The 16,810-nt window shown below is 45.9% G+C and overlaps 1 protein-coding gene across 2 annotated transcripts in view; it reads left to right on the top strand.

Annotated features, from left to right (window-relative positions):
• Positions 1-16,810, top strand: part of STK33 (serine/threonine kinase 33) — a 103,680-nt gene that overhangs the window by 86,529 nt on the left and 341 nt on the right. For both annotated transcript variants that reach the window (XM_078596775.1, XM_078596776.1), the window contains exons 12-13: positions 1,132-1,230; positions 4,291-16,797. In XM_078596775.1, the coding sequence (XP_078452901.1) occupies positions 1,132-1,230; positions 4,291-4,575 (384 nt within the window). In that variant the 3' untranslated portion in view covers positions 4,576-16,797. The remainder of the gene's footprint in view (positions 1-1,131; positions 1,231-4,290; positions 16,798-16,810) is intronic.

Raw genomic sequence — 16,810 nt, 5'->3', positions numbered from 1 at the left:
GTTTGATCTCGGTGAAAGGGAGAATTAACCCCTTCGAGCATGCATACGCAATCACCTAGTAGAACGAGAAACAAAAGGCCGGAGAATAAAGATCCTGCTGACCAAAATCTATATCCATCAGGGTTAATCAGCACCGAGGCTCTGAAGTCAGAATCAATACAACTTTATTGGCAGGATGTATTATTCATACTGGGAGAGATGCCTTTGAACAAGGCTATTAAGTTTTTAGATATGTTAAATATTTAAGCTTGAGTAAGTGTATGCTGCGTTTGTGTGTAGCAGTTGTGCGGAAGAGCTGTAATGCCTTGGCTTAGAGCGGAGTATATTAATTAGCGAGTGCTATTTCTTTTGAGTGCGCAAAATAATTAATGGCAGTGGCGCGGGGTGAGCATTCATCATCATCATTGCCGTGGTCATGCGGGAACACGCGCATGGGACGGCGGGCGTTCTAGGCCTAGGGTGGAAAAGGCCTCGGCACCGTGGTCGCGAGGGGCAGCGATCATCAAACTTCCCACTTGGGGCCCGGAGAACTCTCTTGCATCGTTCACACGCCGCTTTTAATCACAGTTTCAGGTCAGGTGTGGCCGATAGCACTAATTGAATGATTGATAGTTTTAATTTACGACTCACGGATTGCTCAGACATTGGGCAGGCCGTGTGACCACAGGCTCGTCCACTGTTGCCACCTGTCCTGGTTTTCCCAGGATCATCTCTATTCTGAGGTAGCTATCCTGAGAAATCTTGAAATCTTCCTTGTACGTGAAGAGGGCCGTTTTTTGTCAGTTGTGTAATAATAATACACCCCTCAAGACAGCGCCTATGCAGGTAGATCTCATAGCTTCTAGTATTGTGAGATATTATTTTTGCCGTGAAGTCTCCTGGCTTTTTGTACCTCAGGTGGCAACCCCAGTCTCGCCGGTTGCGCTTGTGTAAACTACTGAGGACACGCAAACATTGAGCACGGATTTTCCTTAATGTTCTGCCCAACGCAATTGCATTCCGTAAGGAGAGAGTGGTTGGTATCGATGGACAATCGCAACCACAAACCTCTGCAACAAGTGGTCATCGCGCGACCGCTGACACGGGTGCCACGGGTGCCACGGGTGCCACGAGCTGTCTCGTTCTCTGCAGGGCTCCCAAGCATCCATCAAGAAACCCTCTGGGCCGTGTCTCCAGGGAAAGCAAGGCAAGAGAGAAGTCAACACCAACGGCGTCGCCAGGCCCAAGATGGTGAGTGGTAGAGCTCCAGATATCCTCCTCCGGAAAGTATTCTGGTCTCCTATTCCATGCTAATTGGAAATCTTAGAAGATGTGAGAGTACCTGCAGATCTCACTGGAGGCGGGATCTGGAGGTGGGATGTGAAGGTGGGATCTGGAGGTGGGGGTTGCTGCATCGTGCAGAGCATGCCAGGCACCCACCGGGCCTGCACAATTTTCTCTGTTCTGATGGAGTCGCTCGCCATTTACAGATTTGATTATTGTTGTTGGCGCCCACCTGTCAGATTACGAGACGGCCCATCGGAGGCAGTGCAGCAAAATTGGTTGCTGACCCCTCTGTGTGTGTGGGTTTTCTCTGAGTGTCCTAACTTTGTTTCACGCGAGAAAATACTCTGCAAGCCTGCCAAACATCCCATACACAAGCTTCCTGAAAAAGTATTGATATGTGTGTTGAACTTCTTTCGCACCGTACGTAGCCAACCGTGCTAATCGGAGGTGCGGGGGATGGACAACAAACTACCCACAAAAAGCAGTTGTAAAGAAATGCGTTTAAAATCTCGATGTAAAATGCATAGCTCCAGTGGGCTTCCTAATATCGGAAGGTTATTGAGATTCATAGGTAAAAGGGAAAGGTGCAGCCCTGCAACTGATTGCTCGTACCGCTGCTGACGAAAGGGCCTCCACTAGAGGGAGCTCTATACAGCCCCTCTAGAGGTATAACTTGGCCTACTCTTCCACGTTGGCCGGATGTCTTGCTAGAGGTGGGAGTATCCACACTCTACCCCACCACACACGACCAGCCCATTAAACCAACGGTAAACTGACTTTGAACAGAACATAATGTGAATATCATGCAATGATAAATGGAGTGCTGACACATGAAACACGTTTGTTAGCATGTATAGCTACATGCAGCGTTTTGTGACACAGCTTCAAGGACAAGCGTCAGAGTACACAAGCAAATGTTGGGGCATAAAAGGACTTCATATTCTTAGGTTTTTTCGGTAAATTCACATAGGTAAAACAATTAAAATTAAAATTAATAAAAGTAAAATAAAAATAAAATGAAAATCACGACGTTTCGGAGGCAACACAAGCACTTGAAACAGCAATCGCGCTGTGACTGTTCCACCTGAAGACGGATGCTTGTGTTGCCTCCGAAACGTCGTGATTTTCATTTTATTTTGATTTTACTTTTATTAATTTAAATTTAAATTTTTTTTTACCTACGTGACTTTACCGAAAAAACCTAAGAATGTGAATCCTTGCAGTCACGAAAGCTTCAAATCTAGAAATAAAAGGACTTAAACAAACACAGCGACAACGTGAGGCCATGTGTTGGAGCACAAGGATGCACGTCAGAGCGGACAAATATGGTATTTTGCGAAGTCATGCTTGCGATAAAAAAAAAAATCCACCCATTTCAAAATGACATATTTCACGCGACAATTCCAAGTGCCTTTTATTTTTTTACATAAAAGCACCGCAACTTGAAATAAAATACTTTGTGAAGCTCAAAGTGGCAATTGTAATAGCGGCCAGAAGTAAGAAATTGTTAAAGCTACTTTACACGACAAATATATTAACCATTCATCGGGCGCCCCTTTCATGCGTCAAAGTGGCCGTCCATGAGTGCCGTCGTTAGACGCGTGAGTCTGGTTGGTGTTGTGTTTACAGTTAGTACTTTGATGGGTGAGGATTCACGCGTTGATATTTTTCCACGTCAGAGTTCTGACTAATGTTCGAGCGGGGGAGAGTTTATTCGTTCTAATTAGAGACAAGGGTTAGCATCAGGTTGAAGGTGATAGTAAGAGCGATTGTTGGGTTTTGTTTTTATGGTGGCTTAGGTTTTATGGTGAGTATCTGAGTAAGAGTCAAGTCAGGAGTTTGTGTTTTAGTTTGTTACATTGGCGGTAGGACACGGTGTTTAGTCTACTGTGTAAGTGCCATTCGCGTAATCCCAACCCTACGAATGATGAGACACGGCGTGTCAAAACCAGTCCAGATCTTCCTTGTATTGAACCGATGCCGTTGAAACGATGCACTCCCAGAGAATGCTTTGTGGTTGATGGGAAGTGTAAAACATTGAATTTTATTTTTTATGTGGAGGGAGAAATATATTTTCTGCCTACTTATTTTGCCTCAAATATAGAGTTGGTATTAAGTTTAGCTTTAGAGGTTTTTTTTTAAATATTGAGCTCAGTGTTATAGTTTATGACTAGGAGTGGTGTTTGGTTCACTGTATTATTTGTGATAACACTACCGTGTGTATCCAGTCAGCTGACTGATGTTGGAACACTTATCTTGCTACAGCAAGGTTGGACATTCAAATCCAGGTTGGGGGTCATTTCAGCCCATGAGATCCCTCCCGAGGTCAGCAAAATAAAACTACCACTCTTCCTTCGGTAAGCCAAACAGCGTTGGTCCTTTGGATAGACGGGCTCCCACCGGCGGCTCAGCAGCACCAAGAGAGTCGAGTGCCGCCAATCTGCCCCTTGCGAGCGGCGAGACGGTCACTTTCACGTTATTGCACTCCACCGCCTTCGACTCCCGAGTGCTGCACCGATCGCAACGGTGCTGGCATGCATTATTTATTGAACAAAAATCACAGTTTCTAAAGCGTGGGGGCCCAAAGGTTCAAACCGCCAAGAGTCGTTCACAACGGGTAACAGTTGATGTGTTTCTTGAATTGAGCAAGGTTACGAAAACTTGGGACGATGCGAGTGAGTCCCAAAGTCGGGCAGCGCGAAGAAAAACCACGGAAAGAGGAGCATCGAGGTGGTCGAACACAGCAGAGCGAGCCCTCGACATGGACGGCAAAATCAGAGAGAAGTTCGCAGCAACGGTAACCATGGTAGTAGCGACAGAAGAGCGATAAGGAGGCAACTGGCCGCCTATGGCCGAGCGACCGGAGTCAATCAAGCCGGGTCATCGGCCAACCTCGACCACTTCACGTCGGACATAATTGCGCCATATTTAACCGTCGTCCGTTCACGCCGCCCCCCCTCCGCCCCCCCCATCGCCACCCCCCCTCCGCCCCCCTCCCTCCGCCCCCCCCCTCCGCCCCCCCAGCCCACGGTCGGCCGGCGCGCCAGCATGCCGTGCACGTCGTCACGCGGCCCGTCCGCGGAGGGCCTTCCCCTCGGGGCCGGCGCCACGGCCCAGCCGCCGCTGGCGCCCACGGTGCAGCGCGCCACGCTGAGCAGCCGCGGGGAGGTGCGGCGAGGGCCGGGGTCGGCCCCGTCGCCTCGGCCCGAGCTGGCGTCCGAAGGCGGCCCCACGGCGGGCAGGCCCGGCGGCGGGGGAGGCGGGAGGATCGCGGCACCGTGCGGCAAGAACGCGCACCGCAACTACTAGGACTTGGGGGAGCGCCGCTGTTGCCGGCTCGCAAGGTTATGCTGCGGGGCTGCTCGTATCTGATCGAAAAGTCGATTCGGCGACTGCTGATTGTGCGTCGTAAAGAAAACTGAGTGCCGGTGTTATTGTTATCGTCGTGATTATCGCAATTGCCTTTGGTTTCGTTATTATTGTTGTTGTTTGCCTGTATCTTGTGTCATAGGCTGGAGTGCGGTAGCTTCGTCGGTAGAGCAGCTCGGGTCTGATTTCGTGAGTTCACGAGGTTGTGAATTTAAATGTCGTCACCATCATCGTCATCCCTCCGGAGTCGTTCAAATGACCACTACCGGGTGAGGCTGCACGACTCGGTGGGGAGTCAGCCGCAGTTGGCCACCGTTCCTCGTGGACTGAGAAATAGCCGAGGACCAACAATGGAAATGAGCAGCAGCTCATCCTCATTGGAGTGTGCAGGCATCTTGGATCTTTAACTGTTTCGCAAACGAACAACGCAAAGGTGAAAGCGCACTTCTGCTTGCGTTCGAATTGAGCGCAAAAAAATGTGTGACCCAGTGCGTGCGCGTGCGCTGAGCGACGCGGGCGCTGTTCAACGTGAAAGATGCCATGCCTTGTGAAAAAACAAAAAATGCCGCCGCCTTGTTGGAGCACAGAGGTTAGGGTCAGAGGGAGTGCTGCTACGGGCTGGTTCACAGGCGCCGTGTCTCCTGGCTGATCGCACAAGCCGCTCCACCCGTGACAGACCCACCTTCTATGTGCGGCAATAGGCGAGTCCATTCTTTTGCACCGCGTCAATTTTTTTCACGTTCCGCACTTACAGCACGCGCAACGCAGCGACGCACCGCACGTCACATCGAACCCGTTTCATCACCGCTACTCAAGGCGTCTGGGCGTAACCTCCTATAAACTGGTTAAATGACAATGTACCCTTATTTCTAAGATCCCACAGATATAATTTTGACCGTGATAGCTAGTTTTGAACTGTTAGAGAGTCTGCATGTGTCTACATGTGTGTGTGTCAGCACATGATCTGGTAATTGTGATCGCCACAACCAACCTTGGGGACAAGCATTTTGTCTTTGTGCATTGCACGAGGCAAGCCTCACCGGCGATGCTTCTGCCGTTCGCTTGGCAAAGACTTCAGAGGCAGTGCATGTCCCAGTCCGGTTGGCGAGGGCCAATTAAATGAGACGTGCACCGAGAGACAGATGGGTTTGGGTTTTTTTTTTGTGGGTGTTCGAGTCCACACGAACACCCGCTCGCTCATACTCCCACTTGTTCAGAGCGCGCTGCTGATTTCTTTTTGCGCAGTGCAATTCAGCACCAATTTTGCGGAAGGTCTTGCAGAATGCCAGGGTGCGTAGGATTCTATTACCGATTGCTCATATAGCGCGATTGCCGATTTTTCAGCAACGCGGTCAGTCCAAGTTTTCATTTACACGATCACGTCGGCTGAAGTTTGCAGGCAAAGGCACACGCACAAGCGTGCGCATACAAGTGCACTGGGCAGCTTTCAGCCCTTGAAATTGGACAATGTTATTTATTTCCTAAATAAGCCTGTGGGAAACTGTTTGCACCAGATCTGATCCGAAGGCCTTGACTGCTGACCCCGCCGTTAAATAAATGTGACAGCATTACGACCGCACAGCTAAGAGAGGGAGTGCGCCTTGGACACCATTACCCTGTATGCATGGGGTCTTAAATCACCGAGCTCTTATCAATAGCAATAGTGGACAGTCCTAATGGGAGTGGCTTTCCCATTATCTTGGTTATAGGAAATAGAACTCTGCTGAAGGTTTGTAGAAATGTTGCTGAATATATACGCATATTGACAATAATTCTTAAGTCGCTGAGAGCTATACAAGTGTACAAATGGAACACGCTACCTCGATGTTGTTTTTTGTTGCTGCAAAATTGGATTTTTATTCGCAAGGTCCAGTGTACTAATGTGCACGCTGTGGGCTCAAATGATTATGGTCGCAAAAACTGGTAAAATATTCTCAATCCCGGCTTGAGTCGCACCGTTAAATTTCACAACTCGCATTCCTGTTTTGCTGTCGCCAAATTCCTGACCACATGCCAGCAGGCTAGAGAGGTGCGGGTGGCATCGGTGGATTGCGTAGATATGGAACCACTGTGCCGTTGGTGGAGCTAGGAGTAAACAAACCCAACACAAACGTAGCCCCAAGAAGCTCAAGGTACCCTTAGATTCATAATCAATCTCTCAACTTTATCTTGTTTGCATGTCCCTTCTCTCATCTCATTACATATATATTTTTGTCAATACGGTGTTTTTCTTATTTCACTACAATCATACCTCTAGCTAATAATCATTCTCTCATCTCACTTAAAGGGGGGCCCTCAAACAATATATTCTGCTTAGGGCCCACAATGGGCCAGAAATGCCACAGGAGGCAGCACAGCAAGTAGGCTTAGAATAGTCTGTGCAGATTGGGAGCATTCTATGTTCATGGACATTGGTTTCTCCAGGCACTCTGGTTTCTTCCCAAATACAAAATTACAATCACGTTTCCCCCCCCCCCCCAAACATCCCATATAGAACACTCCTGAATAAAGATCAGGGATTCTGTGGGTTCATCCTGATAAAGACTTTGTTCACATGTCATTTCCTGCACCTCCGATTAGCGCTGTTGGCTATGTACGGTGCGAAAAAAGTTAAAAGTACATATCCTGATTACACAATTTAACCTTATGACGGTATCTTGGGATACCATAGTATCCCGGCTCTCGCATAATGTCCGTGATGCAGTCACTGTTAGTCTGCTGATGGTCGACGATGCGGCGATTGACTCATCTCGACGAGCTGTACACGATGCACTATGGTGCATTACGAGCGTTCAGGGTTCCAGCACAATCGTCCTCGCTGCGTTTCGACATCGCGGAGTAGCACTGATTTCGGATTGATTGGTACCCCAGTCGCGGAGTTAAGTAACACCCCTGGAAAAAATAGTGTCCCAGAAATAAAATATTTAATTGCCTCGGGCATTTTGTATTATTTGATACCCCGGGGTACCGCCATAAGGATCAATTAGTGTACACGTAACAAGCAAACCAACACCAATTATTTGTGGGCACATGTAATATATAATATCGCTCGTTAATAAACACTGCACACATACCCATACACACCAGAATCAGCTGTAACGTTTTGGGGCATCGCAGTTGGCGTGTGCACAGCCTCTAAGCAAACTTGTTTATCAGAGCATTTTTGACGCCCTCTAACCAACGTTTGAAAGCGTCAATGCACTAGCTCTGTCCATCTGTCTCTCTGTGACAGGGGGTCACGATGACTCTCGTAAAGATGACCGAAAAAATATTAATACCATTTTACCATCAAGTTGAGTTGCTAATTGGGACAGCCGATCGTAAATCATTCACATTCATGAATGAATAAAAAGCCAGCACTAAATGTATAAGTCCTTTCGGCCAAGGCATTGACTTCACACGCCAGGCACACTCCTCGTTCACGTCCGCAAAAACGAGACCTCATATCTGGACCCCAAATCATGACAATTTATCTAGCAAGAACATTGGGCATCTATTTAATATCTTATGCCCGATGTCCAGATAACTCGGCTATATATAGACAAAAGCATTCGTTGTGTGATGTACTGTACAAGCTTGTGATCTCCCCAGTACCTAAAGAGCGACATCTCTTTAAAGTCAGGCTCAAGAGACGTTGGCAGGTACGCTGTCCCCGTCCGTGGCTATCAACAGCGTGCGCCTAAATACTCTTAACGCCTTTGACAAGAAGCACACGCGGGCATATTTCCAACGCCCGCAAAACCTTACAAAGCTTGGGCTGGATTATTCTCACTTGACAGCAAGGAGTCATGTCTACAACCATGCCACTCTCGACTTAAACCCTGGTAAACCCACTCATTTCGTTTCTGTCGGTAGGACACTGGGAAGCTGAGGGCTGCGTGATACCGTTCAAGACAACTTTACAAGACAAAAGGGAGTCGCGTCAGGTCTGCCGATCTGTGCTAATGGAGCGACACATAACACTGGTGTGGCTGTGAGGAATTAAGATAGGGTGGGGAAAGTGAGGGCATGCTGCTGCCGTGATGCGTTTCTATGTTGTGACCAAATAATAGAGGACACGGCTGCCTTGCCTGAAAGCCCCCATGGTTGTGAGCACAGGAGAGTTATGCAGTCAGCGATCTGAACACAGGGTGGCTGGCCAATGTGTCAAGGATGCACGTTTGTATCGGCAGCAGTTGAACCCAGATCACTCTTGGCTGGGGTGGGAGGTGGGAGGGGAGTGGTGGCGCTGTGGTTAGCGCACTATGCCGTGAACCTGTTACCCTAGTTTGATTCCTGGCGATGGATAACATCAGTAGACGAGCGACGTTTGATTCATGACTGCCCCCTTCCGCCACTTGACCAACCCTCACCAAGCAGCTTGGTGAAGTATCGTGAAACCAAACCCTCATGGGTGACACAGCATGGGGAGGTCTTCATCAAGGCAATGGAATGATTAAGGGCTGTAACTTATTATTTTGAAACTGTATTGTAATTTCATCACAGTCCCAGGAAAGCCACGGCTAAGTCTCAACTGTCCGGGAGGGCCACGTGACATCGTGGGAAGATTATTGCTCGTAACATCAGGCAACCTAGCAGCGATTGTTTAACAGACCACATTCTAAATCTTGACTTAAAGCTTTCGTGACTGCAGGAATTCGTATTCTTTGGGTCTTTCGGTAAAGTCAAGTGACTTTATCGACAGACCCAGAGGATGAGACTACACACTGCTGATGAGACTTTGAAAGTCAAAATCAGCCCAGTGTTTGCCTGTGCTACTTGACAAAACATTGTTCCAGAATCCCCATAATCTGATGGAAACGGACTGGTCATTGGCTCCTGTTTGGGAATGAGCTCAGTGTTTTAATTGAGAAGTGTTGTAGTGAACCATACGGGATGTTTGTGATATTATTTAAACCAATTCGCAAATTTAGTATTAAAGCAACTTAATACCGTGTATCTTACTTTCAATCTCACAACTACTGCTGTCGGTTTAATTGAAATAACGTGCATTAACGGGCATGAATCAGTTCCCCGATGATATATGTTGGAGCACAAAAAAAATTGGCTAAATTTGTTCGAATTCGATTTTCTTAAAATTGAACCAAACCTAAACTACAATCGATTTTTGTCTCCTCAATCCAACCAATCAACCATCAACCCACCGCAGGAACCGGTGATATGCTGCCGCGCATGATTGTCTGTTTGGTTTATGGTTTAGGGGAAGGGGGTCACTGTCATCATGGGTTAAATCGGAGAATAAATGTCACCCCGGTGTGTTCTTGAACCGTGTGTGGTGGCCGGTCCCTTGCCCGTCCATTCCCAGGCAAGGATTGTCTGCGTGCCAACTGGACTGCGATGTGGCAATGAGTTGGAGGTACAGCGAGTGGCTCCGTGAACCTATCTGTGCACAATGTGTTCAGTGCTATCCCCTTCTGTGCGTGGCACACGTTTTCTCCCAAAAGAAATAAACATTCCTTAAAAATGAATTGGCCAATCATCCTAAACAGGACCCTACTGCAACAACATTGTCTCGGGACTCATTGAGGCTTCTCTGAATAAAATGACGTGATCATTATTTAGGTAAAGAACGAATGCGAATGCATGCAAATGAAAGAAAGAAAGAAAGAAAAGGGGTCTCACCTGTAATTGCTTTATGAAAGGCGCACAATTTTCATTTTCTAGATTACCGAAAGGGAAAAAAAATCACCTGCAAAAGAATATCTATTTTGTGATATCATAGCATTTAGATTAAGATTAGGAACAAGGACTAGGCGATGTTTTTTTCTTTCTTACAGTGTGCGAGGGGAATAGCAAACCTTGGGCCATTAAATCACCCCCAGGTCCTGACAGTTTGACTGCACAAAGAATCAATGTACAGTTGTTAACGTCTACTTGAGGGCAAATTAAACATCAATGGGGTCACTGGTCATATGTGCCATGGTTCAATGGAACATGGGCCCATCTTATTTGCTGCTTCGAGCGTGGCGAGGGCCAGCGGCTTGCCAGCACCGGCCACCCGCAGCAGCATCCCCCCCCCACCACCTTCCCCAACCCGCCCACTACTCCCGCCGGCACGGCGAGTCAAATGCGCGATTACGGCACGAACCTGGGCGTTCGGTGAATTTCGCCGCCGCGGTGACGTATCAATCACGTTCGCGGGGAGATTTTAGCGGCGCTTTCTCCGACCGCGTCGCGTTTGTCATCGCCTGCGAGAGCGAGCGAGCGTACGTGGCGGCGAGAACGTAACACCGCGGCGGAGGCATTGCTCACGCATCGCGCCCAACCGCTGCCATCATTTGGCTTCGGCGTCACCTTTTTGCCGCATCCGACTCGTTCATCCGAGACCCACAATCCAAGACCCCTACCCCCCCCCCGTCCCCACTGGACTCTTCGACGTTTTCTCAACGTTTCCACCAAACGTTTACGGAACCACGCACGTGTTGGGGTGGTCGGCAGAGTGGTAGAGCTGCACGGATTATTTTTCATCGGAAAGTGGTAGAATGTTAATGGGGGTTTTCAGGAGGCATCTCTCTTACTTTTTAATGTTGTCTTTTTCACATTGTAGAAGAATCTAATGGTTTCACCAATGATTGTGCTGTGGGCATCAAGGCAGAGGGTAAATGCAGTTTCATAAACAGGACTCCTTAATGCAGTGGATCTTCTTGAGGGCCCATCTTACCAAATAAATCGATGGGTTCTTTTTAGCTATGCAGATAAATGCAAGGTTTTGATCTATTCCAATGTGTCTAATGGGCCCTTTCAGCTGAATTTGAACAAATTAGGTTAACAAATAAATGTATACACTGTGCTATGTTGTGCAATAGTGGCGAGACCGGGCGGAGAACACTCCCTTTATGATGACTTTTATTTCTATTATATACAGCTCGTGGTAGACTACCCAAGGGGGAAGTGGTGGCGCAGTGGTGTGCGCATTGCACTCTCAAACCAAGCAACCTGGGTGGGGGGTTCGATTCTCGGCCACGGTAACATCAGTGGTGAGAGATATATACAGTAAAACATTGGATTGCGAGCATAATTCGTTCCGGAAACGTGTTTATAATCCAAAGCACTCGTATATCAAAGTACTCGTGTATCAGTTGTGATCACGTGACGCTCGGCAGACAAAAGCGTATACACGTACTACTCGCATTGCAAGACCTCGCTCGTTTATCAAATTAATAATTTTTAAATTTTGCTCGTCTTGCAAAACACTCGCAGACCAGGTTACTCGCAATCCAAGGTTTTACTGTATATTACCTTCCCACCGCCCTTCACCAATCCACCCTGACCAGTGTGGTGAAGTGTGGTAAAACAAAAAAGGCCGTGACTGAAGCGGTGTGGAGATGCCTTCATCCAGCAGTGGACTGACAAAGGGCTGTAAATGACGACTAATGTAAAACGGCGCAAACTCGTGATGATATTTACCATCGCAGAGACACCGCCACTTTGTCGTGCGCTCACTGACTGGGGACACTGAGCCAGCGAAGTCACGTGCTCTTTCGCAAATACAATATTAAACAGTCCATTCCACAACCTCGCACAACAAATGTCAAAAGTATTACAGCCTTTGTAGTGTGAAACATAAAACAAAGTGCACATATGACCTTTTATTGCAGCAAAAAAAATTCTGGACTATAAATGCAGGATTTTTGGGTTATTACATATAAACTTTTTTTTTTACACTTTTGCTGGAACCTGTATCGAATAAATCACACTGGCTGAGCTCAAAGGATACATGAAGGTCTACCGTCAGCCTTTGAGCACAGACAGTGAAATTTAAGCCAAGGTGGAGCAGACAACTCTGCTAGGGATGTTGTGATCCATGGCCTTCAACGTGCATTTGTGGCAAGTGTAGCTGGCAGGAACGTGTTTCAATAAAACCCGTGTCCCATGAGGCGGCGGGAAGATTAACAAGTCAACACATTCAGCCTGATTCATATGTCTGCAAATGTTGCTTGCTTTTTTTTTGTCTTGATTCTGTGCAAGCAGAAAAAAAAAACCCCGTGCCAACGTCTCCATCGCCATCAGCGGAGAAAATAGTCGACGCCGATGCTTTAGCGTTTTCAACAAGATGAGAGTCTGGTCACTGCGATCACCTGAAATATAATCATGAAATGGCACTGATATATACAGGAACCAATTGGCTTAAGTGGGTTAATGGCTGCGTCAGAGAACCAAGAAGATTGGTTCGAATCCACGTAGCCACCGGTGATTGAACCGCGTCCTCAATTTGTCGGGACTCGATGGGCCTCAGTCTCGTCATCGGTGGCGACACAAAAAACGCTGCAATTTTAAATTAAGTTTTCACTTAAATTTCATCGAGCTAACCAATGAGAACTAACACCAATAAAAAAAAGTATCAGATGATTGACATTGGGTGAATATTGCTTGCAGGATAGTAAGGAATGTAATCTGTATTTTTGGTAATAAGAAGCCTATTTATATGATTTAGAACTAGTTCTCTGGTGTGACGCACCAGCGCTGCTCGCCGACACGACGTACACATTACACAAGTCACATTTCTTAATTTCATTAACAACTTCGATAAGACAAATGGGATAAAATTAGTAAGAAAAATATATAAAATATAAATCACGCTTCATGTTAGGTCTGCCATATTTGGAGCTAACTTTACATTTAAGCGTGAATGTTGCTGCTGAAAGAAAAAAAACCCAGCGTCGCTATTGGCGGAGAAGAAAAACATTCGTTTTCCTGACAGAGTGATAAATAAGCCTCGTCGCATGGCTGAGACGATGTCGGGCTTCCTTGATTGCATTATATTCAGCACCGTGAGCTGTTGAGAGCGCGAGTTTGAGTCAGCCAGGTGAGAGGCATTCAGAAGTCAGTTTGAATCAATTTGAAATTCAGTAATGGAATACTGGCCACTGAACCCAGACAAAGACAGCTGTAGTGCAGCCTGCTAACAACCAAGACCCCTCATCATCTTGAGATACAAACAAGTGGGGATATATTACGTAAGGCAACTTTTCTTTTATTTACAAGAAATTAATATTTTATTTGACTGCCCAGAGTTGATGTCTGAATGTGCATCGGTAAGAGAGAAATTGCAAAGACAATGACGACGAGAGTGAAAAGGAGTCAAAGTGTTTCCCTGCACAACTCCTCATGGTGGAGGAATTTTCACATTTCCACGGCAAGTGCCAACCTCTCAGAGGACGTTCACTATTGATTTCTCACAATTGATACCCATTTATCATCCCGAGAGGGATGATAGGCTGAGTTATCTCCCCCCCTCCCCCGTACTCCTCCCCGAACAGGATTTAAACTCGGAACCTTCCGAATGTGAGCCGAGTTCTCCAATAAAAACGCTACCCAGTTGGGCGCGATGATAATTGCCTATGATGTTCTTAGGTTTTTTTCTGTAAAGTCACGTAGGTAAAAACATCAAAATTAATTAAAGTAAAATTTTTTTTTACTTGAATACAGCAAGCGTGCTGTAACGGTTCCACCTGAAGACAGAAGCTTGTGTTGCCTCCGAAACGTCGTGATTTATTTTATTTTACTTTTATTAATTTAGATTTTTTACCTACGTGACTTTACCGAAAAAACCTACGAATATGAATACTTGCAGTCACGAAAGCTTCAAATCTAGAATTAATTGCCTATGATGTTGATGATGATCGTGGTGGTGGTGATAATGGTGATGAAGGAAATAGTACATGTTTTCACCATTGTAATGTTCATGGAAACGATGGTATTTTTTGGTATAATCTTTACTGATTATGGAATATTGTGTTGTTGAATGTATTCTTTCAGCTGAGTGTGTGTATTCCAGGACACCTGGTTGTATTTCAATGTACATTTTTATACTGCTCATTTGAGGCAAAATGTTTTTATATCCATGGTAAACTCACCAAAGATGTATGCACTATATACTACTTTTAAACCTTTACGTTTTGTTTGAAATGGAAATACTAAACTGTGTACTGCAGTTACGTGAAATAAGACTATGTTAACTTGTATACATTTCTGACATCTGTCCCATTTGGCAGAGAAGCTTGTAAATAATGTACTGTTTGTAGCATTTGTGTGCCTTGACGTAACAATGTATATTGAAAGACTGTTCAAGATGAAATTTTATATTTAAAGTTAAGCACTTTTTCCCTTGTTTGTTAAAGTATCTTTTTTTTTTATCATAAAACCATCCATACAGATCTAGGAGTCAGAAACATACCAGCTGCATGTTATGGAACATAATACAAATATTTTTTTATATCCGGTCCTTCACCCCAACCAGATTTCATACCCTGTTGTGATCAGGACTGGCCGTTATAATTAGAGTCATTAACAGAAGTCAGGGGCGGCTGTTGTGCATTGTGCTACGATTCCTGCAACCTGAGTTTGATTCTCGACCACAGCGAACATCATTGTCATGGGATATCTGAACCCGTCCTGGTCAACCCGGTGAAGTATGGTCACACCCCCATGATTGACACGATGCCAGGGAGGCCTTCATACAGCTGTGGATAGACATACAGTTCATTACTAATACCAGCAACATGCAAAACTGTCATTCATTCATGTGCTTCTTTCTGAATGGCACTCTAAAATACTAGAAAAACCCTAATGCGCAGTGGTTTTCAAATTACGAATTAAAATTTAACTAGTGAGTTCCCGATTTACACTTGAATGGAACATATTGGTAAACATGAAATTAATATGATCACTGTACCACGGAAAGAGATAAGTTTTGCATGCATGATATGGGTGTCGATACCAGTGGTGAATGGTGAAGCGATGGTTGGCGCACTGGTGATCCGAGTTCGATTCCTGGCCATGGCTGACATCAGTAGCGTGCGGTAAGGTAACACGACCCCACTGACCCACACGGCGTAGGGAGGCCTTCAACTAGCAGTGAATTGACAAAAGAGCTGAACATTGTCTGATTGTTGTTTAATACTATCCCGCATTTTGTGACTCGCGTAGCTACCGGAGTACGGGCTGCTTTCAAATGCTGGCTGCTCTCAGCGAAGGCTTACAGAAGATCTTCATTGTCCTGAGTACTGATGTGGCCTGTCCTTGGGCTACTCGCGACATTATTTCAGTCAAACGTCTTCGGCACTTGTAAAGGTGCCGGTCACAGTAACCAGGTTTTCAATTTGGCAACATGCAAGTAATGACCTGCAGTTGTAGTATTCCAGATGGACAAACAAGGCATGCGAGATGCATATTTCAAACGTGGATCAATGTGAAATGATTGCACATGGTACATTGTTCTGTGTTATTTAATCCTTTTGTTGGTGGCGGTGCCCCAGGCGAATCACCAACTACGTATTCCGGCTTCAGCCAAACAAGATGTGATGTCGCTGGTGACATCATCACTGGTGCACTGGTGCTGCTCGAATTGGGGTACTTCCAGATGACAGTGCGCGATATTGGGCACAAAAATCCTTACTTCCGCTGAGATCAAACTGTAGCTATGCAAAGGCACATGAAAGCGAGTGTATGGATTAATTGACAAAGGTTATTCTGCCGTGTCTTGTTAGATGTTAGCGGCAATGTTGCCTACAGAACAATATTGACGACTTGGAGAAAGTGCTGCGTTAATCATTTTTAGAGACTGTTGCTTCTGTCTACATTTAAAGCATGGGAACGAGTTGGCGGTTTGTTTCAATGCGACACTGACCATGTGTTTGTGGTAACTTCTGTTACTGTGACTTGCAAACGCAATGAGGTGCTGACCTGCTCAGGTGCTTGTCTCATGCACAACCCGTTGATCGTGTGGAATCCTATTTTTACCGGAACACCAACATGACATTCCAGTATAACAAGTACCCCTAAATCGTATGTATTGTATTTAAAAAAAATTACACATTGGTCCACAATCACTCAAGCTGTTTCTGAGCAGATGAGGATTCATATTTGATTAGGAATTGATAGGACAACCGATGCATTTATAAACACAGGGAGTGCGGGGTGGGGGGGGATGCCTTCATCCATCTGTAGATTGAGAATGGCTGGAATTTGTGTTATGCTACTTTAAATATAAACACAACGACCTTTGTGTACCCTTTTATTCCACGAACAAATTTTGTCTGTGAGCATTGCCATTTAATTTTTTAAAAACAACTTTGGTCGTTTATCGGAAATGTTACAAAGCTGTATTCGTGGATGGTAATTGTGACCAATTCCTATTCATTAAATATGCGACGAGTGCATGTTAATATCCTTT

The sequence above is a fragment of the Lampetra planeri genome, chromosome 8, assembly GCF_965212315.1.
Source record: "Lampetra planeri chromosome 8, kcLamPlan1.2.h2, whole genome shotgun sequence".
NCBI classification, from domain to species: Eukaryota; Metazoa; Chordata; class Hyperoartia; order Petromyzontiformes; family Petromyzontidae; genus Lampetra; species Lampetra planeri.
This window is presented reverse-complemented; position numbering and strand designations above follow the sequence as displayed.